The sequence below is a fragment of the Crotalus tigris genome, unplaced genomic scaffold (genome assembly GCF_016545835.1).
Source record: "Crotalus tigris isolate CLP2741 ecotype Arizona unplaced genomic scaffold, ASM1654583v1 scf7180000024351.1097467, whole genome shotgun sequence".
Lineage (NCBI taxonomy): Eukaryota > Metazoa > Chordata > Lepidosauria > Squamata > Viperidae > Crotalus > Crotalus tigris.
Genome location: NW_024100520.1, coordinates 988,321 through 1,003,135, shown reverse-complemented (window position 1 = coordinate 1,003,135; position 14,815 = coordinate 988,321). Strand labels below are relative to the sequence as shown.

Here is a 14,815-nt window from a genome sequence, read left to right as displayed (position 1 = left end):
CCCAAAAAGCCTCTCAAGTAACCACTAGGTGTCAAACTCAGAGATGATCCATAGAGCCTGACAGCCACTTGACTCAGAAACTCAAAGACAAACTAAAAGCAGACCCCTGGTTCAGTGACAACAGGCAGCTGTTAACCTATCAAGATGGACTAGCCTGGAAAGGGTCTTTGTTGTATTTTCCCAGCCCTCTAAGAACCCAAGCCCTCCAGTGGAGCCATGATGCTAAACAAGCTGGCCACTTTCGGTTCCTGAAAACTCCACATTTAGTGAGCTGGCAGTTCTGGAGGCCAGGAGTGAAAAAGGACATTGAAAGTTATGTGAAAAGTTGTGTGACTTGTGCTGCCATAAAAAAAAACAGTTTGGGAAACCACCTGAACTATTGCAGTAAGTGGTAGATCCTTCCCAAACCCGAGAAGAAATAGCAATAGATTTTACTGTAGAACTGCCCGAAAACAACTGAAATACTGTATTTTGGACTGCCACTGATCTTTTTTCGAAGCAGACTCACTTCATTGGTTGTCCGGGACTTCCCTCTGCCCAGAAACTCACCAAGCTATTTTTCAGGCATATTTACCAACTCCATGGAATGCAAAAAGGGTTATATCAGATAGGGGAGTTCAATTCACCACCAAGTTCTGGAAGGAGTTTATGAAACTGATTGTGTTGACCCAGGGGCTCGCCTCCACTTTTCATCTGAGCATGAATGGATCAGTTGTATGAACGCAATGGTGGAATAGTACCTTAGACGCTATGTCAACTGTGAACAGACTAATTGGGCAGACCTCCTGCCTTTTGCTGAAGTAGCCTACAATAATATCGTTCATTGTAGCACTGGACTTACCTGTTTAAAACAGCAACCAGCAGGGAATTTGTTCCTATGCCCCTCTCCTCACAAACTTTAAATCAGTGGATGACATTCCTACAGAGTGCTTGGGTAAACATTAAGCAAACCCTAACCCAAGCTGCTAAAGTATACAAGGAGCAAGCCGGCAAGCGGCAATCTCCCTAGAGACCATTTTATGTAGGAGAGAAAGTCTACCTATCTACTAAGTATATGACATTGACGTTCCCCAATAAGAAATTGGGACCTAAGTTCCTCAGTCCTTTCCCCATAGTCAAAATCATTAATCCTGTCATGATTGAATTAAAGCTCCCACAACTGTTAAGAAAAGTTCACCCCATCTTCCATTGCAGTTTGTTAAAGCCAGAGTCCACACTGAGACCAATTCTGTAAAAATCACCAGGCCCCATTACAGTGGAGGGCGAGACTTCTTATGAAATAAAACACATTCTTGGTTCTAGATTATATAAAGGGAAATTGCAATACTTGGTGCAGTGGAAAGTGTATCCCTTATCAGAAGCTACTTGGGTGAAGAGTGGGGATGTAAAGGCAGAGAGGTTAATACAGAAATTCTATGATAAGCATCCTCAAAAGCCTAGGGGGGATTCTTAACGTGCTTCTGCTTCTTTCACAGAACTTGTTTTCTCCTTAGAGGGGTGAGACTGTCAACTCTACAATGCACCTGGCTACAGCCATTTTTGTTGTTCTAGGTTGCCACAAGAAAGGGAGGGGGAAAAGTTATTTCTGGTAGTCTAAACATTAGCAAATCTTGTGGGAACCAAGGTCATTCCCATACCGAAGGGGAGAAGGAGGATCGTTTAGTCAGAAAACCCACCAAGTTGTTCTATTGGATAGCATGAGTAGAGGGTTGGGAATTGTTACATTGTATTACTTTGTTTCTTGGGAGGAAAGTTTAGATCTGATTTCACTTTTGTTCGTGCCGATATTATGTAGCCAATAAACATGTTCTCTGAGGAACTTTCTTGCCTCCGAGTTCTGATTTATTTGGTGAAAGACATCAACCAAAGAATCCCTAAGACCACCCCCAACCAGCCAGACAAGCAAGACACCAGAATATAAACTGACAGCAAATAGCACTCCTTACTAGCACTGATGATGTTACCTGGTTAGGGTAATGAAACATTTGCAAGAAAATAAGCAAGCTCAGAGAGCACCAAGGACCCCTCATTTAGACTATAGCTAGAACTGAACACACACCTAAGCTAAGCCTTTATGGAGTCCTATGATTTTATATATCTCCCCATGATGTTGGTTTTTTTCTGGCTTTATATTGGTTAATTGGAAAATAGAAGAAAATTGGGTTTTTTATTGTGACATTGAAACAAATATGAGTATGAATGCATGTTTTGTTCAAAAGTTAAAATTATGCCCCATATTGCTGATTGATTTTAAAAAGATTATATGTCTGCAGAAGGAGAAAATATTACATAATAGTAATCAGATAGTCCATTATGAGAATTCATATATCAACATATTTTCAAACACTAGTACATGGAAACAATATACTTTTTAACATAATGTTCTGCATGGTTTTCTCAGTACCTCTATTCCTTCCTTATTTAAGGCATATTCATCAAAGTTCAAAATGGCAACCTTGATTGTCCTTGGATGTGGTAATACAGTCAGTCCTATATTAATAGCATTGCTCCGCTTGGAATCCAGGACAATGATTTCTTGCCTCTTGCCATCAGCAGCAGTTTTCTGAGAATAAGAAGCAGAGATTGTAAACTTTTATGTTTCTTCAGTCATATAAATATTCTTTAAGTAATTAAATCTATCTATTAATTAAGCTAGAATAGCATTGGATAACATGATAAATCTACAGCAAAAGTAGAAATTGTGATAGATTCTTTAGATTTTTCTTAAAAGATACATGAGACTTATGAACTTCGGAAATGAGATGGAATTGTTGGGAAAGTTCCCAATTAAAAATCTAAGGAAAGATTTACCTATTAAGAATCAAACAAGGGTATTTGACCCTAGACTTAGAGATAATGATTTGGCCGATTTGTGGTAAATAGGAAACTGTATAGACCAGGGGTGTCAAACTCCAGCCCGTGGGCCAGATCTGTCACCAGGAAATCGTGCCCACCCCATTGCCAGCAATGGGAAAAAAGCTCCGATACATTGTGCGATGTCACATGATGTCGCAAATTTGACATGTCTGGTGTAGACTTTCTACGAGTGAATTACAATAACAGACTGTTAACAGAGTGCTTTGAACTTTAACTTCATTGTTCTTTAACTAGTTATTTTTTTTCTTTCATGTATGTAATGTATGATATGTCAATTGGGTTGTAAATAGATGTACAAACATACATTTTGGACCTGTTTTGCAAGGGAGAAACTATTATTGTTGCAATATATTTATCAGTATTTAACTTGGTGGAGATTATATTTTTTGTCCTTGTTTATTCACATGTTTTCAGTGTTTTTGTTTAGTTTAGTTTTGTCTCTTTTGGATAAAATACCGTATATTCCGGCGTATAAGGCGACCTGGCGTATAAGACGACCCCCGTCTTTGGCGCCGAGTCACATGCCTAGAAAGTCATCTTATACGCTGGAAACTACCTTTATTTCCGGCATATAAGATGACTCGACGTATAAGATGACTCCCGACTTTGGCGCCGATTTTAACTCTTGCGAAAGTCGTCTTATACGCCAGAAGGTACGGTAAATAAAAGCAGTAGAAATCCTCAAAAACTGAAATGCCAGATAATTGTTGGATAAAACAAAACAAAACAAACCCTCCCCCAGTCTGACTTCAATATTTAGATATTTATTCACCTAGTTGTAATTCTACTGTAAATGCTACAATTCTACAGTATTTGTAGAATTCTATACAGTAGTATTCTACAGAATTCCATAATTCTACAGTAAAAGTAGAACTTGTAATAGATTCTTTAGACTTTTCTTAGAAGATTCATGAGATATTTACTTGTCTGTTAAATTGTATCCCACCTTTTCTTCAAGAACTCAAGACAGTTTAGAGGAGCTCTTCCTCCTCTAACGCCCTGCTCCACAACAACAATTCTCCAATTCTCTCCTCCACAACAATAATTGCTATTAAGTAGACTGGACTGAGAGAGATAAAGTAGCACAAAGTAGTTCAGTAACCAGCTATAGCTTTGGGTGGATTTAAACTTGATCTCCCTGGGTCTCATCCAATATCTTAACTGCTATTTTATATTATATTTATGTTGATAAAAGTGGCAGAAGCACCTATTTTGAAAATAAAGAAATAGCTTGAGTTAGGAACATTTAAAGTTGGACCTTATTGTTAATTTTAATTCCCTTCTAGAAAGGAATTGTGGTGCAGCAGTGCCACGGCTGCTCAAACATGTAATTCTTGTTTAGACTCTGGTTGCTCAAAACTTATTCTGCAGGAAAAAAAAATACTTGTTGCTATTCATTGTCACATCTTTCTGATTTTTCTTTTTTAGATCAACATTAGTGAAATGTGTATTATTTTTTAGGCTGCAGTAATAGGCTAACATGAATATATATTCATTTGTAGCTTTTAAACTTCTGAGCAAGGCATCTTTTTCTTTACTGTACTACATTGAATGTGTATTTATTTAAAACACTTATATAGCTGCCTACAGCTATATAACTGGTTATAAAAGCAGTACATATTTTAACATTATTTAAATAATTAACATCAGGCCCAAAGTAAAGCAATAAATTTCTAATCTACTAAATATATCTTGGGAGAGTCTATCGTATGGCTACCTTCCCCCCTCCCACTCAGGACAGCAGTCTCTTAATCAGGCCTCTTTCTGGGAAAGCTCTGAATGGCCAAGTACTTTCCCTCTGCTGCTGCAGATGCACATTCCATCACAGTTAGCAGTACATGACTCTTGATGCTATTTTGGATCAGGTGATGTAAACAAGAAACTCCTCATTTTATTACTCTGTTATTGTGATTTTTAAATGTATATGGTTATGTTTGAATTGTTGCTCCTTATTATGCATATCCACCAATTAAATAATTATTTATTCTATAATAGGAAAAAGATAAGAAGATAATAGAATAAAAGATTCAGGATGGACTATTAGACCACTGAATTCAAGCAGGAATCCAGATTAAAGCATGCCTAGCAGATAAGTCTACAATTACTTCCAATGAATCAAATCTACTTCTCTAGATAATTGTACACTCAAATTGCCCTTATTTTAGGAAAGATTTTTCTAATATTTAATTGGAATTAGGTATTCCTTTAACTTAGAACCATTATTTTGTGTTCCCTATCACAAAGACTGGCAGCATAATACAACAAAATGAATGGCTGGCTGAATGGATTTGGAAGAAATTTAATCAGTGATTAATAATTACTGTTGTTGTTATTACTGTGGATTGGGAGTACTTCTGAAGACTGTCAGCACTACTGCTGTCAATTTGAGCCCCAGAAAGAACCATCTCTTTTGGTCAGAATCAATCCTTGGCCTGGGTACCTGGATTAGTCAATAGCAGATGTGAGTAGAGGTGGAATCTGTACAGAGAAGTAGGAAAGGAAGGAACATCTACCTTTCTCCTGTTTCAGGTTGCATCACCTCACGATGCTGCATCTGAGCTGCTTTTAAATCTGAGTTTATAAGTTTAGCAGGGTATTAAATTTATGTTTAAAAATTGCCTGCCTCCACTACCCCGGGATAGGGGAAGTGATTTTGAGGTAAAGTGAGAGGGAGTTCTCTTCAATACACTTAGCAACTGCCTCCTCCATTATCAGATGTTAACTGGGCTACTTTTAAATATCAAACCTGTTCTAAGTAATGTGATTGGTGAATATCTTCTCAAAGCCATCAATACCTTTTCTTAGCTTGCTTTGCACACAACTACCATTTGGCAGGATAGGGACTGGCAATGGGATTAACAAATGTTATATAACTAATAGTTTTTGGATCCATCAGTATAAATGAATAGCACTGAAGTATCCTTTGAAGAAGATGTCACTATGTAGAGCAGGGATGTCAAATTGCCGGCCCGTGGGCTGATGCGTCACAATGAAACTGCGCCTACCCCATTGCTGGCAATGGGGAAAAAGTTCCGATACACCACGCAACGTCACATGACATCGCGAGTTTAACATGTCTGATGTAGAGAAATGTAGGGAAAAAATTGCCAAGATTACTTTCACTTAGTAATTCCTCCCAAGGTACAGTTTTTTAGAATAAGGCAGGAAATCTGTGTCTTCTATAATAAATACCATAGCAGACAAATACCAATATGATGGTAGCATATGATCACAACTCAAGTAGATTGGAACTATATTCCTTGAAAGGATCCTATATTTTATTAGTTTGGCACAATAGATACTTGGGAGAAATATAGATATTAAATAAATAAATAAAAACAGCTTGAGGAATCAAATCATTAATGGGTATGATATAATGGATGCATGGATGTAATACAGATAGCCTTGACTTATAACTGGTTGCTTAGCAGCTATTTAAATTGTAACAGGGGTATTTGTGAACTAGATCAAATTCTGATCATTGCCCCTTCCTGTGGTTACATGGGTGCACCTCAGTACTTGACAACCAGATTGCATTAGCAGACTTTAGGGTGTCCCAGTCACATGACTGTTTCATGACAGTTTTGCAGAAAACCTACATTTACTTCTGTTTTTTAGAAAAATCACATTTTCAGTGAACCCTTGCATTGCTTAATGACCATGGCATTTGCTTAATGACGATGGATTCACTTAGCGACTACAGTAATTCACTTAATGATCACTGCAAAAAAGGTCTTAAAATCAGGTCAGTCACATGTCCAACCTGCTTTATGATCATGAGTTATAATCATGATAAGCAGGCTGCATTATTTATTTATTTAATTTCTAGGGCTACTATAATGAATCATAATTCAAGGACTGTCTGCCCAAGATTGTTTAGAGATAATTTCTGTGAAATAAATATGCTAAGGCTGCCTGAGGATGTCCCATCTTTAGTATTTGAATTGCCCCCAATATAAAGATCATATAAATATTATGCTCCAACACACCCAAGCCTCTTGAAGAATAATAATATTAAATATATTTAGTTTCTTGTGGGTCAGGGGAAAAATTCTTTTCTTTTTCAGTATCAGAAGTATTTCAAGATTTCCAGGTGGTTTCTTTGCACTCAGTCAGATGTTGATGGACCCAATAAGGTATTCAGGAGGAGCTGGAGGATTATTGAAGGAATCTTCCTCACTTTGTGCTCTTAGGGCCCCACATTCAGTAAGAATAATGCTGCAATTGCTGAAGAGATCTGTATCTAACGGGGCTTCTGGAAGTTTGGTGAGAGGGAAATTGAAGGAAGCTTCCAATGTCTCACTCACTTTGCATGTTGATAAAGTTTTAAGGCAGGGATTTTAGTCTTCATTATTAGTTTTAAAATGACTCATTAGGAGATTGGATTTTTTTTTCATATTATTCAGAGAGGTTTTGTTGTGGACTGTTAAGACTTTTATGGCAGGCACATTCAGGAAATAACCAATTGGTTTTTGGAAAAGATTTTTATTGCTAATAGGTAATGTAACAGAATTTTGAAATACTATCAAAATAATTATTCCACATATAGTTAGTACAGTTAAGGGGAATTTTTTTCTCACAGTTCACTCCCCCCAACCCAAACTCAAGAATATTTAATATACAAGTAGTCCTTAAGCTAAGATCACAATTGAGCCCAAAATTACCTTTGCCAAGCAAGACAGTTGTTAAGTCAGGTTTGCCCTGTTTTATGTCCTTTGTGCCACAATTGTTAATCAAATCACTGCAGTTGTAAAGTGAATCATGTGGTTGTTAAGAGAATATGGCTTCTTCCTTTGACTTTGCTTGTCAGAAGCCACCTGGGAAGGTTACAAAGGGTATCAGTGCAACTCTCATTTAGGCCAAATGCCCTAAATTTGATCATGTGACCATGAGGATGCTGCAATGGTTGTGTGAAAACCAGTCATAGGTCACTTTTTTCAGTTTTTGTAACTAGGAATGCTTACTAAACAAATGGTTGTAAGTCAAGGGCTACCTGTAATGGCCTTGTTCCATTCTAAATTGTCTTGGTGTCCCCTCTGTGTTCTCATGATTTGTTAGGAATTATCTAACACAGAGACTGCTAGAGAGCTGGTTGACAGGCAATGAACAGCAGCTCATTGGAAATGGGGTGTGCAGATGGCAGAACCTGGCTCTAAAAAGCCAAGGAAAGACTGATCAAATGAAATTTAGTTCTTTTATTTCAGTACCTAATTTGGGGGATTAGATTTTGGATTTAACTATTTTAATTAATTATTTGATTTTTGCTGACTACTGTAAGCAGCCTAGGTTTGAGGCAATGAACAAATCTCATTAATAAATAATAGCAAATAATCAATGGCAAGCAGTGCAAAGACTTTAAGAATAGTTTTTAACATTTCAAATTTTAAAGGAAACTTGGTCTTTAAAAAAAAGGGGTGGGGAAAATGGCTTTATGGAGATTACTTTTATCATCAAAAATAAAAACAGTCAGACTGAAATTTTGTTGAATTACAGAAATTCACTATTTTATAATTAGAGAATACCTCATAATTCCTTTTCAGAGCTTAATATGCACTGTCAAATGTTTCTATGATTTTTCATTCTGTCACATGTTTAATATATTCATTGGAACTGTGTATGTAGTAGTCCTTACATTTGACATTGTTTCACAAAAAGAATTCCCAGATATATATTTTTATTTATATAATTTTTTCTTGTCTGTTTGCCATTTATACATCCAATTCACAGCTCAGTGTTCACACAATTCTTACATATTCTTTTAAAATAATAATCTGATATCTGTATTGGAAATATAGGTTTTTTTTTTCTTTATAGAAAGATCTTAATACATAGAACTCTTTCATAAATATCAGATCTGTATTTCAGCCATTTTGCACATAAAAGATCTCAGAATGTGCATTCTGGAAAAAAAAACAGTTCCAATGAATATATTAAACATGTGACAGAATGAAAAATCATAGAAACATTTGACAGTGCATCTCAAATCTCAGTTAATATGAAGTTCTTAAAAAATATACATATAAGGAAAATATATGGAGACAACTTTGCCTTGTTTTGTTATGTTTTCTTCAATTTATGTATAAAGCATGTATAATTCATACATAAAATATAGTTCATACATAATGCAGGCACAAATAATTGAACCAAGTCAAATTAGTCTCTTAGACTTTAAGAGAGCTGACATTAACAAACTAAGAGATAGTTTAGGAAGAATTCCATGGATGAAAATCCTAAAGGAGAAAAAACTCAAGATGCTTGGAAAACTCTGAAAAAAGAAGATATAAACCCTAATCTATCATAATACCACAGAGAAAGAAAAATAAGAAACACCAAATGAAATCAGCATGGTTGCATAAAAAACTTTTTGACAAACTAAGAGAAAAAAAAAAGAACAAGTATAAAAATGGAAAGAGAAACATATACCTAAACATATACCTTCATGCTATTTGCTGGCTACCAGCAAATAGCATGAATCTACAAGGATGAAGTCAGGAAAGCTAAGGCTCATAATGAACTAAGCAACAAATGCCAAAAATAATAAAAACATTTTTTTCAACATGTAAGAAACAAAAAAAAGTCAAGGAAATGATTGGTTCACTAATGAGAGAAGATGGCAAGGATGTGAATGGCAGCAGGGAGAAAGTGGAATTCTTTGCATCTGCCTTCACACAAAAGGAAAAAAATAGTCCTATCTATCAAAAGCAGCACCTTAGGAGACAGACTAGAAGTGGAAGTCAAAATAGGCAAGAAAATATTAAGAAAACATCCACCCTAGACAATGGATTATATTGCAGAGTTCTGAAGGAGCTGTCAGACATGATCTTCGAACCACTGAACAGAATCTTTCAAAGCTCCTGGACTGCCAGAGAAATACCAAAGGACTGGAAAAGAGCTGATATGGTTCCAATCTACAAGAAGAGAAAAAAAATTGGATCTAGAAAACTACAGCCTGGCATCAATACATAGGAAAATCCTGAAAAAAATAAGCAGCGCTTTTGTGAACACCTAGAAATGAACAAAATAATTACTAGAAACCAGCATGGATGTGTCAAAAACAGATTATACCAGAAACACCTATTGCTTTCTTTGATCAAGTAACTTAAATTCATGGATAAGGGAAATGCTATGGACACAGTATACTTGGTCTTGAGTAAGGCAGTTGACAAAGTAGACCATAGCCTATTTGTTGGTAGAACAACGTGGGATAGATTGTGGTAGTGGGTAGTACCACTACCAGATGGATTGGCCAATAACCCATCCTCAGTATATAGCCCCCAATAGAACTACATCTATATAGAGGAAAACATGCAGTGAGGTACCTCAAGGTTCTTAGGCCTAATACTCTTCCACATCTTCATATACAATTTAGATAAGCGAATAGGAGGGGAATTCATCATATTTGCAGACAATATCAACCTTTGAGGAACAGCTAATGGTTTAGAATATAACTCAATTCAGAAGGATTGTGACAGACTTGAACACTTGGCCTCATCCAACAAAATGTAATTAAGTAGTGAGAAAAGTAAGATCCTACATACAGATAAGAAAAATGCACAAGTATAGAATAGGAGTACCTCGCTCAACAGTTGCAATTGTGAGAGGGATCTAGATATGCTAGTCAACCACTACATAGTTTGAGCCAGCAGCATGCTGCAACTGCCAAAAAAGCCAACCCATAGGCTGCATCAATAAACAGTTTCAAGATCATGTGCCCTGGTCACCATGATACAAAAAAGATCACAAGACCCTAGAAAGACTGGAAAGAAGAGCAACATTGTACAAGCTAAACTGTACAATGAATGATTGAGGGAATTAGGTTTGTTAGTCTAACAAAGAGAGGGATTGGGGGTGATATAACAGCAGTCTTCTAATACTGAAGAGGCTATCATCTTATTCTCCAGAGCATCAGAAGGCAGGACAAGTAATGGATGGAAGATCATTAAAGAGAGCTCCAACCTAGAATTAAGGAGAAATTTCCTGACAGTGAGAACAATTAATCAGTGGAACAACTCATCTCCAGAAATTGTAGGAGCTCTATCTCTCTATCACTTCAAAAACAGATTGGACAGCCATTTGTGCAGAATGATATAGTGTCTCCTGCTTGAGCAGGAAGTTGGACTAGAAGACCTCCAAGGTTCATTCCAACCTTATTATTCTATGTTATGGGGGGGGGGGAGTGACTGACAGTATAAGAGAACCAGCTATTGCCTATTGCACGTCCTAACTGTACAGAATTTCTAGAAATAAAATTTACAAGTAAAAAGAATGTCAGAAGGAGGTGGAGACCTACTACTCTCTTTGTATGCCCAACTGGATTGGAATATCCCCAAAGGACTATAATTCCACTTAGCACTTACAGTATCTTTCAGACAAGACCAAAAATATGGTAGTTAAACTGCCAAGTATGTACACTGAGTAATTCCCAGAATAGGACCAAAATCTATTTCCTATCTGACATTCCCCAACAATATGAGAGATTTCTTCCTGTTAGCAATCTGAAAAGAAACAAAAAATTGGTATTTGTCTAATTTTTTAAGTCATAGAGATTTTTAGTGATAAAAAGAAAATGAGGAAGAAATTAACTCTTTGTCCCAATTTAGATTCTTTTTAATCTGGTTTTTACACATGGTACTGAACTTCATTTAAGGTTTTAAACTTATTAGGCAATTTTCTTGATTCTCAGTACAGATAGTCCTCAATTTAAAACAGTTTGTTTAGTGACCGTTTGAAGTTACAATAGCACCCAAAAAAGTCAATGATGAGCGTTTTTCACAGTTATGATTATTGCAATATCTTCATGGTCACATGTTCAAAATTCAGATGCTTGGCAACTTATTCATATTTATGACAATTGCAGTGTCCTGGGGTCATGTGATCAGTTTTTGCTAGCTTCTGACAAGTAAGGCAATGGGGAAATTGTTAAGATTAACATAACTGTGGCTTTGGAAGGTCATAAAATGGGGTATAACTCTCTTAACAAATGTCTTACTTGGCAACAGAAATTTTGGGCTCAATTGTAATCACAAGTCAAAGACTACCTTTACCTTATAAAACATTATTTATTATATATGGAAACCTGACTCCAGTAGTTAATGAATTATTTATAAATTTTGCTATGATACAAACAAAATTAAGATATATAAAGAAGAGTACCTTTGTGATAGGAAGATCCTTGGATTTAGTCTCAAAGAGGTATTCTAATTTGGCAGTGTCTACTCTAATAGGCTCTAGTTTTGACCACAGGAATCCTTTGCAGTGTCTGTTTTCCTTGCCCTGCCATTCAAATGGCCTCACCTCATTCCAAAAAAGACGAATGGTTTTCTTCTTTTTTATAAAGTTTGCTTCATCTCTAGGAAGTGGGGATGACCCTAAACCTTGAGGGGTGCTTGATAGACATGGAGCCATTAAATTACCAGAAGGTGGGGGTGGAAAAGGACACCTATAAAGCAATGGAGGGGGTGGAGGAGGAAAACCTAAAACAGAAGGTATGGGTGGTGGAGGAGGAACTAGGGCATCACTAGAACTGATCTGTATGTCCAATATGTCAATATCATCTTCATCTCCTAAATCTGTGAAATCCATATCTTTGATTTTCAGTTTTCTTGGACTAGCCAAGAGCTGATCCCAAATAAAGTCAGATTCTGTTTTAACTTGTAGGGGTGTTTTTTCAGAAATCTTTTCATTAAAATCATTTTCAGGTAAATTAGAAATTTTGGCCACATCACCACTGTTGAATCTTTCTGCAAAGATCTTCACATTGCCTTGATTTTCCAAACTTCCAATCTCCATTTTTTTTATACATTCATCTTTGGCCTGCTTAGTAGTTTGTAGGACTGAAATCCTGCTGGCTAGGCTGATAACAGTATCTTCACTTGCATTCAACACCTTCTTTAAATCTATCTTTGCCTCCAATTCTTTAACTCTTTCATCCTTGGCAAAAGGCAAGTTATTATGGGCATACAACATATCCAGCATGAACCATTTATTGTTGAGGATGTTGTTGTATTGGTCGTTCACATCATCATCTTGTATGGGTTGCAAACACGGACCTGAAACATTGAATAGTAATGAGGCACATTTACTGAGAATCTATAACAAACAATATTCTTTTCAACCTGGAATAAACATGATAGTTAGAAATGACATAACAGAATTGTAACCCTGCTTACTAAAAGGGGAAGGGGATATGTGAGGGGGCTTTCTTCCTGTTTCAAAAGAAAGTTGCTTAAAATAAAGAACAGCGTATTAAAAGAAATAAGCACTTTTCATGCTTTACTTTTAAAAATAAATGAGATTCATAGAAAAACAAGATAGATTTATTTTAAAATGTATTTTATAAGATAGAGACATTTGTATCTGAGATTAGAATTCCATCTGCACTGATGAATTTGGAATGTAACATTCACTAAAGATGATGAAAACAATTATGCTTAGAGCAATAATAAATAATATATACATAATAAAGACAATTATTTTATTTTCTCATATAATACTCATTTCAAATTAATCAGTACAGATGGAATTCTAATTTCAGATACATTCAAATGTTTCTATCTTATAAAATACATTTAAAAATAACTGAATCTTATTTTTCTACGAATCTCATCCATTTTTTAAATTAAAGCATGAAAAGTTCTCAATTTTTTAAATAAGCTGCTCTCCTTTATTTTAAGCAACTGTCTTTTGGAACAAGAAGATTGTATCATTAATTTTCTTATTTAATTACCCAATTAATTGGTAATTATTTTTTTAAAAAAATTAAGTGAAGAAAAGGAAAATAGTTTGATCCTAAGGCAAATGAAGCCCTTGCTATCATTGTTAGAAATTACATAGACCTTCCATTAATGAATAGCAAATTCTCTTTGACTTCAGTCAGAAGTTGGCAATTACTTATGAGAAGGTAGAAAAATCTAGTCAACTTAGAACAGAATAGAATATAATCAGTAAACACCTAGAGGCAAACAAAGTCATTACTAAAAGCCAACATGGGTTTGTCAAAAATAGATCATGCCAGACAAATCTTATTGCATTCTTTGACCAAGTGACAAAATTAGTGGATCAGAGGAATGCTGTGGACATAATTTACTTGGACTTCAGTAAGGCATTTGATAAAGTAGATCACAACCTACTACTTGACAAGATAGAAAAATGTGGAGTAGCCAGCATCACTACCAGATGGATCCGTAGCTGGCTGACCAGCCGTACTCAGCATGTGGTCCTCAATGGAAGTGCATCTACAGGGAGGGAAGTGTGTAGTGGGGTGCCCCAGGGCTCTGTTCTGGGCCCAGTGCTCTTCAACATCTTCATCAACGATTTGGACGGGGGGATAAATGGGGAACTCATCAAATTAGCAGACGACACCAAGCTGGCAGGAATAGCCAACACTCCAGAAGACAGATTTAAGATACAGGAGGATCTGGACAGACTTGAACACTGGGCACTATCTAACAAAATGAAATTCAGTGGTGAAAAAAGCAAGGTTCTACATTTAGGCAAGAAAAACCAAATGCACAGGGATAGTATAGGAGGTACCTTGCTCAAAAGTAGTGATGTGAGAGGGACCTCGGAGTCTTAGTGGATAATCACTTAAATATGAGTCAGCAGTGTGCTGCAGCTGCCAAAAAGGCCAACACAGTGCTAGGCTGCACTAACAGAGGGATAGAATCAAGATCATGTGACGTGTTAATACCACTTTACAATGCCTTGGTAAAGCCACACTTGGAATATTGCATCCAGTTTTGGTCACCGTGATGTAAAAAAGATGTTGAGACTCTAGAAAGAGTACAGATAAGAGCAACAAAGATGATTAGGGGACTGGAGGCTAAAGCATATAAGGAATGACTGCTGCAATTGGGTATATCTAGTTTAATAAAGAGAAGGACGAGGGGGGACATGATAGCAGTGTTCTAATATCTCAGGGGCTGCCACAAAGAAGAGG

At 36.3% G+C, this 14,815-nt stretch overlaps 1 protein-coding gene across 7 annotated transcripts in view; it reads right to left on the bottom strand.

Moving 5' to 3' along the window:
• Nucleotides 1-14,815, bottom strand: part of FHOD3 (formin homology 2 domain containing 3) — a 515,605-nt gene that overhangs the window by 82,142 nt on the left and 418,648 nt on the right. For all 7 annotated transcript variants that reach the window (XM_039327161.1, XM_039327164.1, XM_039327163.1 and 4 more), the window contains 2 exons: nt 12,031-12,926; nt 2,405-2,563 (listed from right to left, as the gene is read on the bottom strand). In XM_039327161.1, coding sequence (XP_039183095.1) covers nt 2,405-2,563; nt 12,031-12,926 — 1,055 coding nt within the window. The remainder of the gene's footprint in view (nt 1-2,404; nt 2,564-12,030; nt 12,927-14,815) is intronic.